General features: G+C 43.4%; 1 protein-coding gene across 1 annotated transcript in view; it reads right to left on the reverse strand.

Annotated features, from left to right (window-relative positions):
• Positions 1–537: 537 nt before the first annotated feature.
• Positions 538–24600, reverse strand: part of LOC120931310 (tyrosine-protein phosphatase non-receptor type 9-like) — a 102169-nt gene continuing 78106 nt past the window's right edge. Inside the window, exons 11-15 of the mRNA XM_040342618.1 lie at positions 20349–20418; positions 19837–19915; positions 11453–11603; positions 6172–6379; positions 538–3793 (exon numbers count right to left, since the gene is read on the reverse strand). Of these exons, the coding sequence (XP_040198552.1) occupies positions 3570–3793; positions 6172–6379; positions 11453–11603; positions 19837–19915; positions 20349–20418 (732 nt within the window). The 3' untranslated portion in view covers positions 538–3569. The remainder of the gene's footprint in view (positions 3794–6171; positions 6380–11452; positions 11604–19836; positions 19916–20348; positions 20419–24600) is intronic.

Below are 24600 nucleotides of genomic sequence, written 5' to 3' on the forward strand. Positions count from 1 at the left end.
TTTGAGTTGTGAAGGAACAGGAATTGGAGAGATCTGGAGGTGTGAAGTTGCAGGAATGGGGTTGATCTGAGGTGTGAAAGTACAGTAATTAGGCCTGATCTGACGTGTGAAGGTGTAAAGCTCAACATTAAATTCCTCACCGTATTCAAGTTAGCATTTACTAAAAGAGATTATATATATATATATATATATATATATATATATATATATATATATATATATATATATATATATATATATATATATATATATATATATATATATATATATATATATATATATATATATATATATATAAATAAATAAAAACACACTTTTTTTTTTGCACTCTTTATAGAACATTTTTGGCACACTATAGACTAAAGGTTGCTGCCTCTGATCTATAGGTTAAGCTTTTACCACCCACACAACACAGCATAACATTGTTTCTAAAGTTTCAACATGACAATAGATGATCTTGAGCAGAATGGGGGGAAAAAAATAAAAAAAAAGGTAATGAATTGTCTTCCCTGTGTTACAATAATAACCACAAGTACATAAAGATAGAGTTACCTTTAATAACTTACTACCATGCTTTACTGAATTACGTATAAAAAAGTAAAATTGGTGCGTCAACAATTCTTGGCAACCACACCGAAAGATACAAATGTGCTCCTTGGGTAATTGTCGGACTGACACAGAAATAGACAAAAGGCATTCAAATAATAAAGGCTAAAGAAATATTTAATCTGGAATACAGAAATCCAATCTATAAGCTTTCTATTGAATTGCCAGTTTTGTACCAACAGGTCCTACAATCTTAAATATGGCAAGGAAATAAATGCATTTTATTTTTGCAATCCCAGAGCTTATATAAACATTTACATTGATTAAGCATGTTTATAAATACAGTAGCTGGATCCATTTAGTATTATGCTGCCACTGTCATGTAGTCGTACCAAAATAGGAAAAAAATATAATACTTTAAGTACACAACATTAAATAAATTGGAAAAAAAATACAGTATTGATATAAAATAAAAATAAAACAGTTTTAAGATTTTTCTGTACTCAAGTACATGGAAGGGATGAGGGGAAAGAACAGGTCACTCCTTCCCCCTCAAAGAAATGGAAAATAGAGGCCCCTGAGAATATAAATGCAAGCATTTGTATTTTAATTTGGATAAATTATGATTTTTGTGCTACACAAACATTAAAAAGGCACATCAATGCAGGCAGTGTTATATTGTATGCAAACCCATACACTACACATAGTGTGAGATAAAGGGGGGGAAAAAAAAGGAAAGACAGTTCCTCAATGCCACATCCTCACAAGAATCCTTTTTCCCCCGTCAACAAAGTTAAGAACCTAAATGTGGGGGGCTACAATTGCATGTAGGCTTTTCCTATACGTGCAAAAAATACAGATAGCCCTTTCATCCTGGGAGTCATAAACATTAGCATTTCACATTTTTCCAATGATCCAAGACCTGCTTAACAGGCTGGAACACTCAAACTTGTCAGGCTTCAGGAGACTAGAAGGCCTGCTTGATAAAAGGGCTCTGTATTGACCCAGGATAAAGAAATGTCAGCATTTTAAAGAGAATGGAAGGCTACATAACATGGGCAGAGACTTTTTTTTTGGGGGGGGGGGGGTTTGGAGGGGGGGGAGTATTAGAACTGGTCAGGGTTTTACAACTATCCAGGGTTAGAGAGATTTCCCTTTGCTTTCTGTTCCAGTGACAATGTTTTTTTTTTTTACCAGACTGAATGGAAGGAAAAATCTTCAATAGAAAAACCAACACAGTGTCAAGCTACATTGCAAGAGATGCCGCTCAAACCAACCCAATGCCAACGAGATGTGTGGCCTAAGCTAGAGCCGCTCCAGCCACCCCTCTGATACGTTTCACCCCGCACGGTGGGGTGGCCGGAGCAGCTCTAGCTTAGGCCACACATTTTCTTGGCATTGGGGTTGGTTTGGGCGATATAGCTTGACACTAATGAGATGTGTGGCCTCAGCCAGAGCCGCTCTTCTGGCCACGCCCTCCGACACATTTCACCCTGCTCTGTGGGGTGAAATGTTAGGGGCATGGCCAGAGCAGTTCTAGCTTAGGCCACACATCTCGTTAGCATCAGGATGGTTTGAGTGGCATCTCTCGCAATATAGCTTGACACTAATGAGATGTGTGGCCTCAGCCAGAGCTGCTCCTCTGGCTACACCTTCTGACACGTTTCGCCCCACTCGGCTCAGGTTGATTTAAGCAGCGTCTCTCGCTATATAGCTTGGCACTTTTGGGTGAGTAAATTAGACGCCTGCTCTAATCTTCTGAGTACCGGGAGGGAGACACTTAATCTTCAGCTGTGAGTGGCACTTCAAGTTTCTTCATGATCACAGGAAGACAGACCGAAATAAAACTTTTATAGAAGTCCTATAGTCTGCTGCTGTTGAGATTTTTCTCTCCATTCCAGTCTGATGAAACCGTTATCAGCAGGATAGCGAAGATAAAAAGCCCCAACAAAGCACTAGCAATAAAAAATAATAATAGGGGGTTTAACCCTTCCTTGACATACACGTTAAAGAAAGTGATGTCTTCATCATCTGCCAACACATGGCTGCTATGCTGAAAAGGATTACGATGGCTGGCTTATATCATTAGATAAGAAAATCTTCCAAAATTATTTTACCACAGGCTTTGCTAAAGCAATTACCGAGCACCCTGTGGGACCTCTACAGCTGAGAAAAGCCCAGCATTTGAAAAATGGCCGGTGGGTGGAGGTTTCTTAATCGTTACACTTGTGGATGACACAAGACACCGCACAAATCACAAGACAGCCGTGTCATCTTGCTCAGTGGTTATCTGAACCCATCCTCCATTAGAGAAGTAAAGACAATTCTTGATTGGATGTGCCTTAAGAAAACATAGGAGGGAAAAAAAAAAAAAAACATTCGCACAAACAAATCAAACACAGCTTAAGGCCTTTTCCCTTAACACTTTCACTGCTGAAAGAATTAAAGTAAAATTTGTAGGAATTTGCATAACACTTCATGATTTCACTTTAACAGAATTTTCACTAGTCGTCATCCTGGCTGTGGTGGAACTTGTATCGTGTTTAAGAGCTGTACAGAAATTTACAACACTGCCAAAGTGAGCAGGTTTGTGGACCTCTACTTGGTGTCATTGATTGAATGTTAGACTTTGAAGCCATCTCTAGAGAACACATTAGAATTTACATACAATTCATAAAAAGGACTAAACAAATCTACAAGTTACTACACACTTTACAAAGGGATCTGTGACACATTCTATATACTCAATTCTTCCTGCGCACAACAGCAAAGAAAAAAAGTACACTTAAAGTTCAAGTCTAGGAAACGGTGTGCAAGTTATTCCATTGCATTCATGCTACAATAAATTATGACACTTTCCAGTGCATTAATAGCTCAAACAAAGCAGTGTACTGAAGGGACCTGCACTTCCCTGCATGACAGCATGGGGGCAGAGCCATCCAGCACTGCCAACTTTTACTGGACCAGCTTATGGCCTTGGATGCACCCACATAACATTTCTTAGTACCGTGGAAAGGCAATAATCATTCGCTATCTGTCTCAAATTCAGTGTCGGACCATTCCACAGGGGCAAGGAGACCTTTCCTTTGTGCATATTCAATAATCGCCATGTAACAAAAATAATATTGATCCCATGTTTGAATACTGAAAGCACGCTGAGTTCTCATTCTCTTCACTGTCTGTAATACATCCACTGTTCCAATGTTCTCCAGTCTGGACAGACATATATCCAAAGTACAAAAGGTACCTATTGACAGAAAAATAGGGATGTTAACAGACTCCTTGTTCTGGGGTGCCGTGTAATGTGCAGATGTTTCCATCCCGTGTGACGTAGCAAGTCACATGGGGTGTTTCAGGAACTAAATGGCATTGTATTCTTGGAAATGCATATTAATTATTGGACTGACCGCACAATGAGCATGTGGTGAATCAGGGGGAAATGTGCATGTGCCGATGGCGTCATGAAAATGAACAGGACAGATTACAAGCAAATGAAGCAGGTTAGAATCAATCCATACAGAGCAATTTATCATTATTGATTAATATAGGGAAAAATGATCGCAGAGAGTTTACAATCACTTTGAAGGCCAAGACCCCGCCCACCTGCTTCATTCTAGCAATCTTGACCAAGGTCAAGATTCAAACCTACATCCCTAAATTGACACAAAGTTGAAAGAACTAAACCTAAAACTTTAGTGATAGTGAACAAATTAACCATATGTAAATATTCATACAGGGAGATACTCAAAACCCCATTAATTCCATCTACAATTCTATTACTTGTGGCAATTCCCTGTTAGGATACAATTCGTATACCTGTATTAATGGCGTCTAAGATCTCACAGGGGAGACAATGGAAGGACTGCAACTCTGAATTTCTTGGATCAAAGTCCATTTCTTCAGGAGCTAAAGAGGTGCATCAAACCTGTGATATTACGGTTATGTACAGAACTTGCACAAAAATAAAACACTGTCCCATTCCATTATAGCCTGGGCGAAGAGGAAGTGGGTTGGATGATGCGGTCCATCAAAGCTGAACTGCAGCTTTTGTTACACTTTTCATAGCGCCCCCGCTTTGCCCAAATGAACCAAATCCCTCGCTAACATTGTGCTGCATAAACTGTATGAAGCTGAGGCTACATATAGCATACCACACTGTGTTCTGGGTGTGAGCCGAGACCTTCCTGTCTTATACCTGGAACACAATGGAGTGTCTGAGCGGCACTCAGCAATTCATAGAAAGCAATGTATTCTAGCAACAAATACAAAGCTTACTCTGAATCAGAGAGACAGGCTGATGTCACAACCTCAGACTCAGTGCAAGCTTTAAATTCTGAAAGACTGATTACTTCCAGTGGTGGAAAAGTAGCACTGTAGGGGACAGCTGTCTCCCACAGAGATCTCAAGGATCCTTTTTTACATTTCATCTTTACACTTTTACTCAGACATTAACCACTTCCATACCGCACTTATTCTGGCACGTCTCTCCTTCATGTAAAAATCATAATTTTTTCCTCTAAATTACTCAGAACCCCTAAACATTATATATGTTTTTTTAGCAGACATCCTAGGATGGCGGTCATTGCAAATTTTTATCTCGCACGGTATTGGCGCAATAATTTTTCAAACGCTTTTTTTTGGAAAAGAAACGGTTTCATGAATTAAAAAATAACAGTAAAACTTAGCCCAATTTTTTCTATAATGTGAAAGATGATGTTATGCCAAGTAAATTGCGCACACCCGTGGAATGGCGGCAAACTTCGGTACTAAAAAATCTTCATAGGAGACGCTTAATTTTTTTTTACAGGTTACCAGTTGAGTTAGAGGAGGTCTAGTGCTAGAAATATTGCACATGCTCTACCGCACGTGGTGATACCTCACATGTGTGGTTTAAACGGCGTTTAAATATTTGGGCGGAACTTGCGTGTGTGTTCGCTTCTGAGCGCGAGTCACCAGAGACGGGGGGCATTTAAAAATATTATATATATATATATTAAATAAAGTGTAAAAATTGTATCACTTTTATTCCTATTACAAGAAATGTAAACATCCCTTGTAATAGGAATAAATCCTCCAGACTGGAAAGCATGAGATAGGGGAAAAAAAACAAAAAAAAACAATTCACAGATCTCATGCCGACAGCCACGATCGCGGCTTTGTTTACTTCCGGGAACCCGGGCGTGACTTTATAATGTCGCACCTGGGCCTCCGACGGTCATAGAGATGACTGATGACCATCTGGTCACCGGAAATCTGTATCGTAAGCCGGTGCCATTCGTTCTCCGGGCCCCCGATGGCACAGGAGAGCCCAGGGAAGCACCGGATGTTGGCGGAAGGGGGGACATCCCATCCCCTCGCCTATAAGAACGATCTAGCGCCGGGACTCCTGCTATGATCGTTCTTATGGTGCACAGAATCACCGGCTGCAAATAATGATATCTGAATGATACCTGTAGCTGCAGGCATCATTCAGATATCTCCCCTGAAAGTCCAGGACGTCATATGATGTCCAGCGGTAGGGAAGTGGTTTAAAAAGGCATGATTTCAACTATATATCCTCAGCCCCGCTCTATGGTTCTACCAGCACTCCCTTAATAAGCCTCAACAGCTTTAGAGAATATTTACCTGTTCTCCCAATGCCTGCGCTGCAGTGAATGACAATTGGAGGTCCTGCAGGGTGTCCAGTCCATTCAGATCCAATAGCTTGCACAGCCACTGCCTGGTGCTGCTTTACCTGGGCTCTAAAGTCCAACATGGCAGATGCAGATTTAGGCACACCAAAGTCAGGCCAGCTCATATATTGATAATGTGCAACACTCCGGCTTTCATCAGTCTAGAAAAACACAACAAATGTTAACGGGTGGAAGACTCCTACTGTAAATGCAATGGTATTATTTAAAGTTTTACCTTCACACATTACTACATTATAGGCAACTATTCCTAGATGCTAAAAGGATATTTACATGCCCACATATGAATGGGTACTCGTGTTGTGCACCAAGTCAGACGGTCTGTGCATGTGTCGTCTACTCTTCCCACACAGGCTTGAATTAGACAGGTTTTGGGAAAAAAGCCAAATACATGCTGCTCAGGAGTAGGACAAGTGTAGCACCCTGCCTGGCAGAGGCTCAGGCCGTCTTCTAATCTCAGGTATATACAAGGCGTATAGGGGGGCCCATTAAGGGAAAGGCTGGGGCCCATTAAGCTTAGGCTGTTTTGAAATATAGTTATTCTCCAACATGTTTTTGATGTTGCCTAAACAGATCTTTTCAATGTTTCTGCAACAGGGCTTAGCTAGTTAACACAGTAGCTAGTGAATGCAGGAGAAGGTTTTGTCCACTTGCGTCAAGCTGTGGTTGACTACTACCATGTTCACAGCAACAGTACTTCCTGTAAATCTAATGTTAAACCATATTCAATTTCAGAAAGATCTGCTCAGCCTGTGCTGCTTGGGTGCATCACAAATGTGTAGTGTCATATGCATCAATTCGAAAACAACTTTTTAATGCTATGCCCACAGTAAAGAAAAACCCTACAGGTCTCTACTTATAGTGAGTACTACTGTATGTATGTATATATATATATATATATATATATATATATATATATATATATATATATATATATATATATATATATATATAAATATAAATGAAAAAAATTGCAGTGCTCTTACAAGAATCTCTACAAAATAACTGACAATGTGAAACTTAAATCACGTTGACACTTTCTCTTTAGTGCTCCAAATGTGGTGCTTGCAAAACCACTACCATCACCCCTGTGTAATAAATATATCTTCACCAGGGTCGAGATTTTAAAATCATAGGAGGTTGCATGAGCTCATTTCAACCACATACTGGTTGGGAACCATTCAGATGTGCTGCCTTCCCTGTAGTGACGTCATCATGTGCTGTCAGGTGAGACTTGCTGGAGTTCGATTGCTCACAGCGGTACTCTTTTATAGAAGCCAATACACATGCCATCTTGTTTATTGCCATTTTATTTTAATAAAGCCATACACAAAAAATGTAGATGGGCCTGCTTGTTATATTGAGGGAAAAAGCCTTCAGCCATTGAAAATGCCCCCTGTATCTTGTGGGAAGTGGCATGGGAACAGCAAAATGAGTGGAAGATTCTTATCGGCCAGTGCAGGGCTTGGCAAGTTTGCTCTGAATGTAGAAGCCAGCTAAAAAAGTTGGGAGCCATTTATTTTTGACAAAGCTTTAATTTTCAATGACAAAATCTCTTCTTACGTAGCCCCGATTTATATTTTTACAGATGCATGACGCAGGGTACGCACCTCTGACATTACAAACGCGCACGCTCGATTCAAATACCATGAATACATTTCCATTACATTTTTAAGGTGCCCAGAACAATGCCATGACAATGGGGTCCATAACGCACTGCATGCCTACATCTGAATCTTGGAGAGATGTTGCTTTAGCACTCCAGCCGCTGATGCCCACACTATCCGAAGCTCTCGGAATCGAGCACCACACACGTGTTGTGTACCACAGGGGTGGCCAACCAGTGGCCCGCGACCTCCTGCTCTGGAATGGCTGGTAGGCAAGCCCAAATCACAGGTTGCCGAGCCGCCATACTGCAGCATCAGTGTTGTGAATGAAGCTGGTGGTAGAGGAAGAAAGCGGCTGCAGAGCAGAGCTCCATAAGCCGATGCGTCCTCTACAGCGCATGGGGAAGTCTATGGCAAAGTTTAGCTAACCCGCAGGATAGTGTGAAAGCAGTCTTGGGCCCTTTTCACACGATCAGCCTGACCAAATGGAACCTTCAATTCCCCTCTATAGAGTGACAGATGTCCGTTTACGCCCGCCTACCTCCAATCCAAAAAACAAAGGAATTCGTCCCTTTCTATCTGGGCAGATCGGAGGGCCTATAGGAGTATCTGTGACCTGTCATGCGCCCGCTCCGCTCATTGTGGCCCGCGACTGGTTATCAAGTTGCTTAAGTGGCCCTCGCTCTTCAAAAGTTTGGGCACCCCTGGTGTACCACCTGCCCCAGTGCCATGAAGCCGAGCTCATCACCATGGCAACAGGGAAGAAAGTGTATGTGCAGTGTTTAAATCTGAGGAAGCAAGACTTGTAGAGGTGAGCAACAATGGATAGTCCTTCACAGAAATGCCTTAGGGAAGGCCAAATAATTAGTCTACGGAGGAGTACATCATTTAGTATTGTTCATCAGAGCACAGTTTTTATCTACAGGGCACATTTTTTTGTGTAATGTGGTCTGCAGGGTGATGCAAGAAAATGATTTGTAAACTTCTGGGCCTCCATGGCTGTGCTGCAAATTTAATAAAAAGGTGAACAAACCCTTTAAGCCTGAATATATAACAATTCTTTCACAAGCCCATTCATGACCGGTTCTCTTTCAGGCAGAGAAGCTGTGAGGATCGTGCGCAGTATATGAACATATCCATTGCTGCCAGTAGAATGTCCCAGCTCACACATAAGACGACAAATGTCATTCAAGCCCCAAAACTGTAGAACTCACCCCAAAATAGACAATTCCAACAGCTCTCTGCTCTGGTACAACCAGGAAGCTGACTCTGTCCCATGAAAACCATTGTCCAATAACAGCATCAGGACTGCATTATACACCTCGTGCCAGCTAGAAGCCAACTAATCATGTCGCTGTCACTTCCTATTTTCCGACTGGCATCAATTGCATTATGGAATGTGTGGCCAAGAGCAACACAGGGATCTGGGACTGTGCTGTGCGTGGCTTGTACTCACAGTAAATTTGTTCTCTTGGAGTTTATTAGGAGACACAGGATTCAGAGACATTGGGATTACATTGCTGCATAAAGGAGGCTTTGAACACTCAGTCCTTGGTCATATAACAAAGCAATGCAGAATACAACACCATAAACACAGAGTGGTCAGTCTGGGTACCAAAGCTACACTTCTGTGTACTGAGCAAGTGTCCCCGGCGGGAGCTGCCAGCACAGGCAGTGATTGCTTGGGGTGCAGATGACTAAAAGGGCAAAGAGTGACACAGGTATCTGGGACTGTGCTGTGCGTGGCTGGGTACATTATCTCGGCCAACAGTGAATGGGCTGACAAAAGCCCATTTCTAGTCACAATTGCTACCCGACGCCTGGGATTTGTCAAGCCCTGGGCCAGTGTATGGTGTATGTGGTTGAAATAAGCTCAAGCAACCTCCTATGATCTAGAGGTCTCAATCTAGGTGAGCATATTTATTGCACATCATGTGGAGGTGATGGTTGTGGTTTTGCAAGCACATTTGGCGCACCAAATAGAAAGTGTGGAGAGAGATTGAAGTATCACATTGTGAGCACTGAAGATTTATCGTAGAGATTATTTTTACACATTTGGAAGAAGTTTGCGAAACATTATACGGGCAATTTTGGGTTGAAGTTTTTAGGACTGATCACTTTGTGTGAAACATATTTTGTTTAGTGATGCACATTTTGAGGTTATTTTTGCAACAGCGCTGCACATTTTCTGTTTTTTTTTTTTTTTTTTTTCATTTGTGTATATGTGAGTGAAACACAATATTGTGTTAGCTGGCTCTTTATGTTGAGGGTTAAAATGGCTGTGCGGAGACACTATAGATTATATTTTTCTTCTGTAAAAGGCCTACTACATATTTGGGGGTTAAAGGAAAACTTCCCTGAGAGAGGGGGAAAAAAAAAAAAAAAAAAGAAGGCTGCCACTGCTGCCTTCCCATTCTACAAGTTCTAGTTTTCTGGCAGCCAGGCTGACCCTGTGGCATCAATTCTGAGTCACTAACCCAGAACAAGTATGCAGATAAGGACTGCCTTTTTTGATTTGAATACTTGTTCTATGTCTGTTGTACATCAGCGTTTTCAGGTGGTCAGCAATGGCAGCTTCTTTATTTCTCACAGGAAAGGTTTACATAAACAATTCCACAACTGACATGTTTCACTATAACAGTTCAGAGGCATAAACACTAAACATAAGTTATTTGTACTCACAGTAAATTTGTTCTCTTGGAGTTTATTAGGAGACACAGGATTCAGAGACATTGGGATTACATTGCTGCATAAAGGAGGATTTGAACACTCAACAGTCCTCGGTTATATAACAAAAGCAATGCTGAATACAACACCATAAACACAGAGCGGTGGGGCCATTTGGGATAACCATAAGGAAAACACAGGAGCTAGAACCCGGGTGAACGTACAGGGTGTAGAAGAGAGACCACAATGTGAAAGAGCTGGGGACCCACAACAAAGAGAAAGAATTGCTGATGCGCTGAAAAAACAGGCACATGCAAGTATGTGTCCTTGATCCCTACAGAGGCCAGATAGTTACCCTGATGAAGGGAGGCTATGATAGACCTGGTAGAGAAAACGCAGCCACCCATTAGGAGAGTAGGAAAAAACAGAGGAATGCTGGGAGTGAAAGGAATGACAGTAGGCTGGTTATAATTTGCCAATGTCAAAATCCTTCTGTAGGTGGTAGTATAATTGAAGTCTCTGAATTCTGCATCCTTTAATGAACAAGAAAGTACTGTAAAATTAAAGTCAGCAGCTACAAAAACTGTAGCTTCTGACTTTTAATATTGGGACACTTATCTGTCCAGGGATCTCATGATGTCGGCACCCTAGCTGATTTTTTTAATCGGCTCTCGAGTGCTGCTACTCCCATTCCTTGCAAGGGAAACAGACAGTGAAGCCTTGTGGCGTCACAGCCTGTTCCCTACTGTGCTGCACTTTGCAACTGGCCTGGCGTCAAGGGAAGGAGGCGTAACTTCTGGGAGACCTCCCCGTGCCGAGGTCCCCCAGAAGTGGAGATGGAGCTTCCCCTTTTGTGTGGAGTTCCGCTTCAATAAGTAGGAACGGAGACAAAGTCAGCTAGCTCTATTGTCATTTATGATCAGAAGAGACTGGTTCACATACTTGCTTATTATAAAGATCCAAGTGAGTTAGTTTGAAGTCTTGGAAAAGATCTATATGGATGTTTCGGATGATGAAGTGTCCAGAATCTTCACTTCTTCCTGCTTCAAGAGGCCAGTACTGTCCACATTTTATTCTACCTCTTTCTATTACTCTGAGAGATTTAAAAAAAAAAAAAAAAAAAAAACTTAAAATGATACTACAATACATACAAAGCACTATGTACAACGCAGCTAACAAAGCGGTCTCAAAAAAATAACTCCGCACTGCATAAAACATTTATGTCTACAACCAGAATAATGCAAAAGATTACTGAGAATTGGTAACATATTTTGCGAAAGAAAAAATTATCAGGCAAGTCCAGTTTTTTTTTTTTTTTCTTTTTTTTTTAACAGCCTATGGACCAATTATCAGTACAAAGGGTGACACTGCACTTCCCATAGCAAGGCTGTATTTTAATTTTTAATTTTGTTTTTATTTCATAGCAATCAATGCCCAACAGTAAAAACACGGGGCAACATATTTGATCTATCATAAGATACAGTGGATATAAAAAGTCTACATATCCATTAAAATGTCAGGCTTCTGTAATGTTAAAAAAGAGATTTTTAATACAGCTTACCTGTAAAATCTTTTTCTTGGAGTACATCACGGGACACAGAGCGGCATATTCATTACTATATGGGTTATATGGAGTACCTTCAGGTGATGGACACTGGCAATCTCAAAAACAGGAAGTGCCCCTCCCTATATAACCCCCTCCCATAGGAGGAGTACCTCAGTTTTGTAGCAAGCAGTATGCCTCCCAAAATGGTCCCCAAAAGAGGGGTGGGAGCTCTGTGTCCCGTGATGTACTCCAAGAAAAAGATTTTACAGGTAAGCTGTATTAAAAATCTTTTTCTTTATCGTACATCACGGGACACAGAGCGGCATATTCATTACTATATGGGATGTCCCAAAGCAATGCTTACAATGAGGGGAGGGAGAACATCTTCCTAAGACAAAAGGATTTAATTTAGAGATATACTCAAATCATAATAAATCCAACTTAGTTGAGAAAAAATTAATTTTTAAATTTAACTCAAAAGGGAGCCCCCCGGAATCCGAGGGTCTCAAACTGCAGCCTGCAGCACTGCCTGCCCAAAGGCTGTATCCGTATTCCTTCTTACGTCCAACTGGTAGAATTTTGTAAACGTGTGGACAGAAGACCAGGTTGCCGCCTTGCAAACTTGAGCCATAGAGATCTGGTGGTGTGCTGCCCAGGAGGCGCCCATGGCCCTAGTAGAATGAGCCTTTAATGATAACGGAGGAGGCAACCCTTTCAAGCCGTAGGCCTGAGTGATTAACTGTTTAATCCACCTCGAGATGGTGGATTTTGCAGCTGCCTGCCCCTTCTTGGGCCCATCCGGTAAAATGAACAACACATCTGTTTTCCGGATCTTCTCTGTAGCTTTAAGATAGGCCTTCATGGCCCTGACAATATCCAAGGTATGCAGCAACCCTTCCTTTCTGGAAGTAGGTTTAGGAAAGAAGGATGGTAATACCAAATCCTGGTTTAGATGAAAACTGGATATGACCTTTGGTAGGAAGGAAGGATGAGGGCGGAGAACGACCCTGTCCTTATGCAAAATAAGATATGGTTCCTTACAGGATAAGGCTGCCAGTTCCGATACTCTTCTGGCGGAAACTATGGCGACCAAAAATACTAACTTCCTTGTCAGTAAAACCAAAGGAATTTCAGCCAACGGCTCAAAAGGTTGTTTCTGTAAACTTGACAGAACAAGATTTAAATCCCACGGACAAAGCGGGGATTTAACTGGAGGATTAATACGTAAGACCCCTTGAAGGAAGGTCTTAACTAGCGAGTGGGTGGCCAGCGGCCGCTGAAACCACACTGACAAAGCTGAAATCTGTCCTTTGATTGTGCTTAATGCCAGTCCTTTATCCACTCCTAGCTGGAGAAAACTTAATACTCTATCGATGGTAAACTTGCGAGAAAGCCATCGCTTGGACTCACACCAGCCTACATAGGCCTTCCAGACCCTGTAATAAATCACCCTAGAGACCGGTTTCCTGGCTCTGATTAGGGTAGAGATTACTTTCTGAGACAGACCTCTACCCCTGAGAATCAGGGATTCAGCTTCCAGGCCGTCAAATTTAGATGCCGTAAGGCAGGGTGGAGGATCGGACCTTGCGATAGCAGGTCTGGCCGTAGAGGAAGAGTCCAAGGGTCTCCCACTACCATCTTTAGGATTAGTGAATACCATGCCCTTCTGGGCCATGCTGGAGCTACCAGGATGACTGGTATGTGCTCCACCCTGATCCTGCGCAGCAGGCGGGGTAGTAACTGGAGCGGGGGAAATACATAAAGTAGTCTGAACTGATGCCAAGGGCAAACCAGCGCATCGGTTCCGCAGGCCATCGGATCCCTTGAGCGGGATATGAACCTGTCTAGTTTCTTGTTGAGTCTTGATGCCATGACGTCCACGTCCGGCACTCCCCATCTCTGGCAGAGTGTCTGAAAGACCTGTGGATGTAGAGACCATTCCCCCGGCAACAGAGTCTGGCGACTTAAAAAGTCCGCCTGAAGGTTGTCCACTCCTGGAATGAATATCGCCGATATGCAGGGCACATGAGCTTCTGCCCATAGGAGAATCAAGCTCACCTCTCTCTGAGCGGCTTGACTCTTGGTTCCCCCTTGGTGATTTATGTATGCCACTGCCGTGGCATTGTCCGATTGAATTCTCACCGGGAACCCCTGCAACTTGGACGTCCAAGCCCTGAGGGCTAGTCGAGCAGCTCTGAGCTCCAAGATGTTGATGGGCAACTGCTTCTCTGGCTTTGCCCAAGTGCCTTGGCGAGTGCAACCATCCAAAATTGCTCCCCAGCCTGTTAGGCTGGCGTCTGTGGTTACTATCTTCCAAGCCACTGGGCTGAAAGACTTCCCCTTCAGTAGATTCTGAGGGTCTAACCACCAACACAGACTTTGTCGGACTCTTGATGAGAGTGGCAAAGGGATATCTAAGGCCTGTGGTCTCCTGCTCCAGGCTGACAGGATGGCTGCCTGCAGGATGCGAGTGTGGCTCTGGGCGTATGGTACCGCCTCGAATGTGGCCACCATCTTGCCTAGTAACCTCATACATAGGCGAATAGTCGGTTCCTTCTTGCTTAGAACCAGTAGGATTAATTCCTTGATGGCTTTGACTTTTATCAGAGGCAGAAACACCCTCTGTTGTTCTGTGTCTAATCTCATGCCGAGATATTCCAACTGCCTTGTGGGCTGGAATGCTGATTTTTCTCGATTTAGGACCCAGCCGAACCTCTCGAGGTACTGAACTGTGAGGGCCACTGCTTGTTCCAAGCCAGGAGACGAGTGATCTATGACTAGGAGGTCGTCCAGGTATGCTAGGATTGTGACCCCTTGAATCCTTAGATTGGCTAGGATTGGAGCTAGGACCTTCGTGAACACCCGGGGGGCCGTAGCCAACCCGAAGGGAAGCGCCATGAATTGGAAATGACGTAGAGCCACCGAGAAGCGTAGAAATCTTTGATGTGGCTGGTAAACTGGAACATGAAGGTAAGCATCCTTTATGTCTATGGATGCCATAAAATCGTCCTTCTGAAGTGCGGCAACTGCTGACCGCACGGATTCCATCCGAAATGAGCGGACCTTTAGGTATGCATTTACCATTTTTAAGTCCAAAATTGGCCTGACATCGCCGTTGGGCTTTGGGATAATGAATGGGTAGAAACCTAGCCCCTGTTCTTGGACTGGTACCTCTACTATTACCTCCTGAGAGAGTAGATGATTCAATGCCGCTATTAATGCGGCTCCCTTCTTCGGATCGTTTGGTACTCTTGACTCCTGAAAATGAGGAGGAGGAAACTTTAGGAAGTCTAGTTTGTAGCCTGTAGCCACGGAGGACCGTACCCATTTGTCGGGAATGCTGGCCTCCCAAACCTCTGTAAAGAGATGCAGTCTTCCCCCCACCTTCGAGGGTGGGGGCGCCCCTTCATAAGGCCGGCTTGGGGGCTGGCTTTGCTGGCTTGCGAAACCACTGCTTCTTGCCTGCGCCGGCCTGTCCCTGCGACTTGTTAAAATTTGATCTTGCAGGAGGCCGTCGATACTGTTTGGTATTGGAGGGCCCCTGCCCAGGGGAGTACTGTCGTTTAAACGCAGGCCCCCCGAAACTTCTTCTTGGTGGGCAAAAGAGTACTTTTTCCGCTTGAAATGGTCTGGATGTATTTGTCCAGGTCTTCTCCGAAGAGTCGTCCTCCATGGAAGGGGAACCCTACCAGGAGCTTCTTGCATGGGGGCTCTGCCTCCCAGCTCTTTAACCATAAGAGTCTTCTCATATGGATAAGGGATAATGATAGACGTGACGCTTGCTGGATCGAATCCTTAATCGCATCTACCGTAAAGCGTATGGCCCTAGGGACGTCCGAAAATTCTTCTGCCTGCTGGGCAGGAATAAGTTTAAGCATCTGCTTAGCTTGATCCGATAATGCTTGCGCAACCCCAATTGCAGCCACAGCTGGCTGCACTACTGCCCTTGCAGTAGTGAAGGAGGTTTTAAGTAGCGTTTCCAAGCGTTTATCAACCGGATCCTTGAACACCTGTATGTTTTCTACAGGGCATGTTAAAGACTTGTTAACACATGAGATGGCTGCGTCTACAGCCGGGGCTGCCCATCTCTTGGAAAATTTCTCTTCCATAGGATATAAGGCAGAGAATCTCTTTGGTGGTACAAAGATTCTATCTGGCTTGGCCCAATCTTGGAACATAACTTCCTCTAGTAGAGGATGGATCGGAAAAACCGCATTGGTTTGAGGCGCTCTTAGTGAGCCCAAAGCTGAGACCGTTGATACTTGGAGATCTGGTACTGGCAAGTTGAACGTCCTATGGACCAAGTCTGTTAAAACTTGAACCCACCAGCTCTCCCCTTGGGAGGCTGCGCCAGACTCCTCCGTACCCGGATCCTCGATCCCTGAACCTACTTGGTCCTTGTCCAAGAGGTCTTCCCATTCCTCTGCGGAAGGGACCTCATCTGAGGGTTCACGCTCGGGCGACGGAGATCTATTCCGTTTTCTGCCCTGCATAGCCTTGGCTATCATTTTTTCCATTCTTTTTTCCATCTCCTTTAGAGAGGTGGACAGTACCTCGACCGTGACCACCCTAGGGTTGGACTGACCCGTGCCAGCTCCAGCCCCAGATCCCGATGGTCTCATCAAGGCCCCTTCTGGGGAAAGTAGCGGTAAGACTTTGTCCGAGACCCCGGACCCTCTGGGGGAATCCCCACCTTTTGTACCCTCCGAACCAGATGCCATGGTACAATACCGAGGTACGCCCGCTACTTAATGGTGTTTGGGAAAATAAATAGTTGTTGCCCACAAACCCTTTCTGGGGAAAAAAATGCCTTTCCTTATTAATCTTGGTTTGTTTCTTTTTTTTAAACCAAAGAAAGAAAAACCATTCTGTCCCCCTTTAGTAGTATTTGCCAATAAAAACTGCTGAAAAGAAAAAGAAACCCTATCTTTAGGGTGAAAGACAGTCTTTTTGAAGACTGTAATACTCTTCTTTGGCCACTGTGTGTCCTCGGCGCCCCACTCTGCCGCTCTGGTCCTTCCTCTCTCAGTTCCAACACATCACTGAGCTGGGAACTCTTTTGGAAGGGCCGCCCCTTCCTTTTACCTACGGGCCCGCCCTTCCCCTTCAGAAAAACGGCGCGAAATTGCGCCCATATCACGGGGACGCGCGCGCCCGCCGGCGGGGGGGGGGGGGAGGCCCACACGAGGAGGTCAGAGGCTGATCCTGCCGTCCAGGCCAGGATCCACAGAGCGGCATTTATTTCTCTGCAGCAACCGCCTGGACCTCTCTGAGCAGGCTTGCAGGTAAGAGCATTCACTCTCTACATAAGAAACCTCAATAGATTCCCAGGGGCTTCTCTTAAAGAGAATTGTCACTATACACACAGCCCTTTTCAATGCTACTAGCACCAGTTGCAATACTACCAGGGAGGTCACAATTATGGGGATTATATACATATAGAGTCATCCTATCTTAAGATATGTGACTCACCTTGCCAGATGCAGCGCATAAACCATAGGCATGTCCCGCTGTGACCTTCCCCCAGACAAAACCTGCTGCGAACCAAGTTCCGCAAGTTTCCCCTTCACTTACCTGCTCCATGCCGCAGGACTTTGCACAGCAAGAGGTCCAATCTTCCGCCATCTCCGTGGGGCGTCTAGACCTTCAGGCCCTGGGTTCCTATGAAGGATCCACTGTCCTGGGCCCATATAGCACCCTGGCAACAGAAACATTAGGCCCCCAAAGGTTTCTAAGTTCTGGGCCCAGAGTCCAGCTCTCTGTGACAGAAAGCATTATGGGCTATACCCCAATGGTTTGGGGTCCGGTTGCTGACCACTTTAGCACTGAGGCCTTTGGACAGAACCGGTTAGCCCACCTTAATCCCAAGGATGTGGAGGCAAGCTAAACCATGACCAACACCTAAGACACTGGCGTAAAAACTGAGGTACTCCTCCTATGGGAGGGGGTTATATAGGGAGGGGCACTTCCTGTTTTTGAGATTGCCAGTGTCCATCACCTGAAGGTACTCCATATAACCCATATAGTAATGAATATGCCGCTCTGTGTCCCGTGATGTACGATAAAGAAAAAAAATAAAAAAATAAAAACACAAATATAAATCGCAGAACCTTTTCTACCTTTAATGTGACCTATAAACTGCATGGCACACCTTGACCTGGGATTATTTGCCCACTCTTCTTTGCACTCCACATCGGTCAGATTACAAGGACATCTCCTGTGCACAGCCCTCTTCAGATCACCCCACAGATTTTCAATCAGATTCAGGTCTGGGCCATTCCAAAATGTTAATCATCTTCTGGTGAAGTTATTCCTTTGTTGATTTAAATGTATGCTTTAGGTCGTTGCCATGCTGATAGATGAAGTTCCTTTTCATGATCAGCTTTCTAGCAGAAGCCTGAAGGTTGAGCCAACATTGACTGGTATTTGAAACTGTTCATAATTCCCTTTACCTTGACTTAAGACCCAGTTCCAGCTGAAGAAAAACAGCCCCAAAGCATGGTGTTGCCACCACCATGCTTCACTGTTGGTATGGTGTTCTTTTGGTGCAGTGTTTTTGTGCCAAACAGATCTTTAGGAACTACGGTCAACTTCTGACATCCCACACACACACACACACACACACACACACACACACACACACACACTGTTCATCATTGGCCACCGTGCACCTACGCTGAGCTGTTTTTTGCCTCCATACATTTCTAGCTCCCATCAGTTCTCTGGTGTGTGTGTGGTGTTGAATGACAGAGCCCAGGTGTGTTTTTAATAACTCATGACAACATTGTTGTGAATGTTTTTCTGATGTGCTGAAGATTTTACTTTTTTCATATTTTTGATATTGATGCCTACTTTTTCCCATTAATAAAATTTTGCTCAATACACATGCCACGGTGAGTTTTCTTTTGGATCCCCTTTCTTTCAGCTTTGGTATAATCTGAGCCATAGTTGAATTTTTTCTTAATCATCAGACCACGACACATTCCCATATGCTTTTGGGAGACTTTAAATGTGGTATCTCAAAGCCCAAATCCCTCCTTTGCACTTCAAAGTATTCTAAACACCAAAATCTGCGGTTTTGGAACACTGACTTTTTTTTCTTAATCAGCGCCATTGGCAGTTGAGCAAACTGAAAGCGACGTCGCTTCCGGGTTACTACATTGGAGACACCATTGAAGCCGAACGTCCCCTCTCGCTGCTCGTGAGAACGGCCGAGCAGCTCATTAGCTGTATCAGCTGTTATGAGAAAGCCAACTGCCAGCTCTAAAAAAAACGGTACCGGGGTGAATGCCTTTGGCTGCAGGCATCACCCCGGTACAACCACTTAAAATGAGGTACAAGTACGCGGCTAAAGGTGGAAAAGGTTCTGAAATTATTTTTCTTTATCTCATTTTTTTTACATCACAGAAACTTGACATTTTAACAGGGGTGTGTAGACTTTCTAGCCACTCTACATTGTGCAGTATATTGCATACAAAAATCTGAAACAAAGGTTTAAAAGTAGAACATGCAAGCACAAAATCTAGCTTTTTACTCAGGCATGTTATGTCCATGTATGACAGTGAGCAGAGCAAGATGTTCTTTATAGAATTACACCATATATGTCTGTGACCAGAGTAAAATCATCTTTATAGAATTATGCCATGTTGATTCGTGTAGGATTGAAAAACTCAGTGCTGGGGAAGTTGGGAGGAATTTATTGTAATCTAACCCAAATTAAGCAGCGAATCAGATTTTAATGATCATTGCATATCGTTTTTTGGAAAATGTTGCACTTTACCTGGTTGTCATAACAATTATTAAAACTCTCTGTTCCCAAACCATGCGCCAAAAATCATCAAACGTTTTAGGCAAAGGACCTGGTTAAAGAAAAACAAAAAAATCATTAAGAGTCATCATTCCACCAAAGTAGCGTTTACCTCAAACGTTACTGTAAAAAACAAATAAGACTTTACTTAAACCCCAGGTCCATAAAACCTATCTGCAAGTAGCTGCTGTCATCCTTAGATTATCTTCAGAGTACCCTGAATTGTGCACAATACCATTTCTGGTTCCTCTACTGAATCCCACACCATTGAAGGGAAAGATTAGTATCAGCTGCATGGTGCTATATGGGGCTGCACTCACAAAATAAGTCTTATAGAGAAGAATGCCAGTAAGAAAGGTATCAGGACCTAGCCGTGTAATGAAGATCTGTTAAATGCAGCAAATTACTTTCTATGCAGAAAACTTTCAGGCAACCCACACACAATGATAGATAAGCTGAAAGCATGTGCAATTAATACATCTTACCTTGTGTTGCAATGTAGGCATTTTTCCTTTTATACCCGTCCATAAAACTGGCATTTATATAGTCAGTTGTCTGCAAAATCAAAGTGTTATAAAGTGTAATTGCCAACAGTATAAACCCATTACAGCAGTTGGCTACAGAGTAGGTGAAATTCGATTTATCACTACAGATTACCAACTTACTCTAAAGGAGTAGAAAAAAAAAAAAAACACTTGTTAGTGATTAAAAACCCAAAAGTGTGCAGCAGAATGTAAAAAAAAATCCTTTGCATGTTCGGATGAGTGACCCAACTGCAGTGTCATCTTACAGTGGGGGAAATTATTTGATCCCCTGCAGGTGCAAGTTTGCCCACTTAAAGAGAAATGAAGGGTCAATGTTTAACATAGGTATATTTTAAATGATAGAGACAGAATATCAACCAAAGTCCAAAAAAACCATAATACAAATGTTATAAATTGAGCTGCGGTTCAGTGAGTAAAATAAGCATTTAATGCCCAAGCAAAACATGACTTTGTACTTGGTGGAGAAACCCTTGTTGACAAGCACAGAGGTTTGAAGTTTCTTGTAGTTGGTGGCTAGGTTTGAAAACATCTCAAGAGGGATTTTGGTCCATTCTTCACAGATCTTCTCTAAATCCTTAAGGTTTCTTGTCTGTCTCTTGGCAACTCGACGTTTCACCTCCCTCCATAACTTTTCTACAGGATTAAGGTCTGGAGCCTGATTAGGTCACTCTATGACCTTAATGTGCTTCTTCTTGAGCCACTCCTTTGTCGCCTTGGCAGTGTCATGCTGGAAGACCCATCTTCAGTATTCTGGCTGATGGAAGAAGGTTCTCATCCAACATTTTCCAAAACATGGTCCCGTCCATTGGCCCCTCAATGCAGCAAAGTTGGTCTGTAACTTTAGCAGAAAAACAGCCCCAAAGCATAATGTTTCCAACTCCGTGCTTGACTGTAGGGATGGTGTTCTTAGGGTCATAGTCAGTATTTTTCTTCTGCCAAACACAGTGAGTCGAGTCAATGACAAAGAGCTTAATTTTAGTCTCATATGACCACAGTACTTTCTCCCAATCCTTCCCTAAATCAATTAGATGCTCATTGGCAATCTTCAGATGAGCATATACACTTACCTTCTTGAAGAGGTGGGCCTTGTGGGTGCTGCAGGATTTAAATCCATGGTGGCATATTTGTATTACCAATGGTTTGTTGACTGTGGTCCTAACTGCCTTAAAAGGGCTTGTAAACCCTTGTTTAAAAAAACAAACATCATACTTACCTCCACTGTGTAGTTTGTTTTGCACAGTGTGGCCCCGAATCTCGTCTTCTGGGGTCCCCCGGTGGCTCTTGCGGCTCCTCCTCGCATCGGTTACCCCCTGGGAGACGCGTCTATAGACACAGAATGCCGGACTTGGCCCCACCCCCCGGTCATTGGATTTGATTGACAGCAGTGGGATCGAAGGGCTCAGGTAAACAAAATGGGGGGGGGGGGCGCGGTCACTGTCAGAAGTTTTTTCACCTTGATGCATAGGTAAAAAAAACACTAGTTCTGGACTGATCCATCACTTTTCTCATAATCATCCTTACCCTGATGGTGGTCTTGTAGCCCACTCCAGCCTTGTGCAGGTCTATAATCTTGTCCCTGATGTCCTTTTGACAGCTCTTGTTGGTACTTATTTTACTCACTGAACTGCAACTCAATTTATAACATTTGTATTGTGTGTTTTTCTGGATGTTAGGTTGATATTCTGTCTCTATCATTTAAAATACACCTATGATAATAATTGTAGACTATTTCTTTGTAAGTGGGCAAACTTACAAAATCTGCAGGGGATCAAATAATTAATTAATTTCCCCTACTTTATTTACGAAGCTTAGTGAAGAAAAAAAAAATCCTCAGGTCATAACAATGACAGATGACACTGTGCAAGCATCAAATACATGCAATTGGGCGCATTACCAAATAACGTTTTAATTTTTGAAAACCTGTGAAAATCTTGCCGTCATGTTAATTTGTGCCCTCGTCAACCTGACTTGCAGTGAGAAAAAGTATTTGATCCCCTGCTGATTTTGTACGTTTGCCAACTGCCAAAAATAATCAGTCTAGAATTTTAATGGTAGGTTTATTTTAAAAAGTGAAAAGACAGGACAACAAAAATATCCAGAAAAATGCATTTCAAAAAAGTTATAACTTGATTTGCATTTTAATGAGTAAAATAAGTATTTTATCCCCAATCTGCAAAATTTCGGGCTCCCAGGTCTCTTCTACACAAGTAATGAGCTGAGATTAGGAGCACTCCTAATCTCAGCTTGTTACCTGTATAAAAGACACCTGTCCACAGAAGCAAATCAGATTCCAATCTTTCCACCATGACCAAGAACAAAGAGCTGTCAACGGATGTCAGGGACAAGATTGTAGACCTACACAAGGCTGGAATGGGCTACAAGACCATCACCATGCAGCTTGGAGAGAAGGGACACAACAAATAATCACACCAACTGTTTGCTCCCTTCTCTCCAAACTGTTTGGCGATGGCCTTGTAGCCCATTCCAGCCTTGTGTAGGTCTACAACACAAAATTACTGACAATCTCTCGGTCTGGGGCTTCATGCAAGATCTCACCTTGTGGAGTTCCAATGATCATGAGAACGGTAAAGAATCAGCCCAGAACTACACAGGAGAATCTTGTCAATGATCTCAAGGCCGCTGGGGACCATAGTCACCAAGAAAACAATTGGTAACACTATGAAGGACTGAAATCCTGCAGCACCCGCAAGGTCCCCCTGTTTAAGAAAGCACATGTACAGGCCCGTCTGAAGTTTGCTAATGAACATCTGAATGATTCAGAGGAGAACTGGGTGAAAGTGTTGTGGTCGAATGAGACCAAAATCGAGCTCTTTAGCATCAACTAAACTCGCTGTGTTTGGAGGAGGTATGCAGCCTATCACCCTAAGAACACCATCCCCACCATCAAACATGCAGGTGGAAACATTATGCTTTCAGGTTTTTTCTGCCAAGGGGACTGGACAACATCACTGCATCAAAAGGGACAATGGACAGGACCACGTACCATCAAATCTTGGGTGAGAACCTCAGCCAGGGCATTGAAAATGGGTTGTGGATGGGTCTTCCAGCATGACAATGACCCAAAACACACAGCCAGGGCAACAAAAGCGTGGCTCAAGAAAAGGCACATAAGGTCCTGGAGTGGCCTAGCCAGTCACCAGACCTTAATCCCATAGAAAATATGTGGAGGGAGCTGAAGGTTCGAGTTACCAAACATCAGCCTTAATGGCTTGAAGTTCTGCAAAGAGATGTGGGACAAAAATAGGATTTTTATACTCACCGTAAAATCCATTTCTCTGAGTTCATAGACAGACACAGCATCCTTTGACAGTAGGGTTATATGCGCTTCCCTTTAGAAGATCTCATAAAGGGAAGCGGATATAACCCTACTGTCAAAGGATGCTGTGTCCGTCTATGAACGGAAGAGAAATCCCTCCTGAGATGTGTGCAAACCTGGTATCCAACTACAAGAAACGTCTGACCTCTAATTGCTGACAAGGGTTTTTGCCACAAAGTACAGTCATGTTTTGCGAAGAAATTAAGGAATATACCGCTCTAAAATGACACCTAAACCCAAAATAAAAATATGAAAAGAAAAAAAAGAAGAAGAAAAAAAAAAAGAATTACTGTATATACTTTAGTATAAGCTGACCCGAATATAAGCCGAGGCACCCAATTAAAAAAAAAAAAAAAAAAAGTGAAAAACGTATTGACTCTAGTATAAGCCTAGGGTGTCCATCTGCATGCCTCACTGTGCCCATGACAAGACTGACATTTAACATGGGAGTCTATGGAAGGGGTGCCCGGGTTTGAAAAATCGGTGCTCCCCCAGACAACAAACTTTGCACACTTGTAGAGGAGAAATGGGGCTATATGTGTGCCAAGTTCCGGGTCCAGGAGACCTACGACCGGCCGGTACCGGGTCCCCAAAGTCACCAGTGAAATGACCGCTTAACATGGGAGTCTATGGAAGGGGTGCCCGGCTTTGAAAAAAAAATCTGTGCTCCCCGGCTGTAGGTCCCCAGGACAATACACTTTGCACACTTGTAGAGGAAGAGTGGGGCTACATGTGTGCCAAGCTTGGGATCTAGGTCAGGCCCCCAAAGTCCGGGAGATCAGGCGCAAAAAGAAGACTCGAGTATAAGCCGAGGGGGGCATTTTCAGCACAAAAAAGAAAGAAAAATGTACTGGA

Source organism: Rana temporaria, chromosome 1 (assembly GCF_905171775.1).
Source record: "Rana temporaria chromosome 1, aRanTem1.1, whole genome shotgun sequence".
Taxonomy (NCBI): domain Eukaryota; kingdom Metazoa; phylum Chordata; class Amphibia; order Anura; family Ranidae; genus Rana; species Rana temporaria.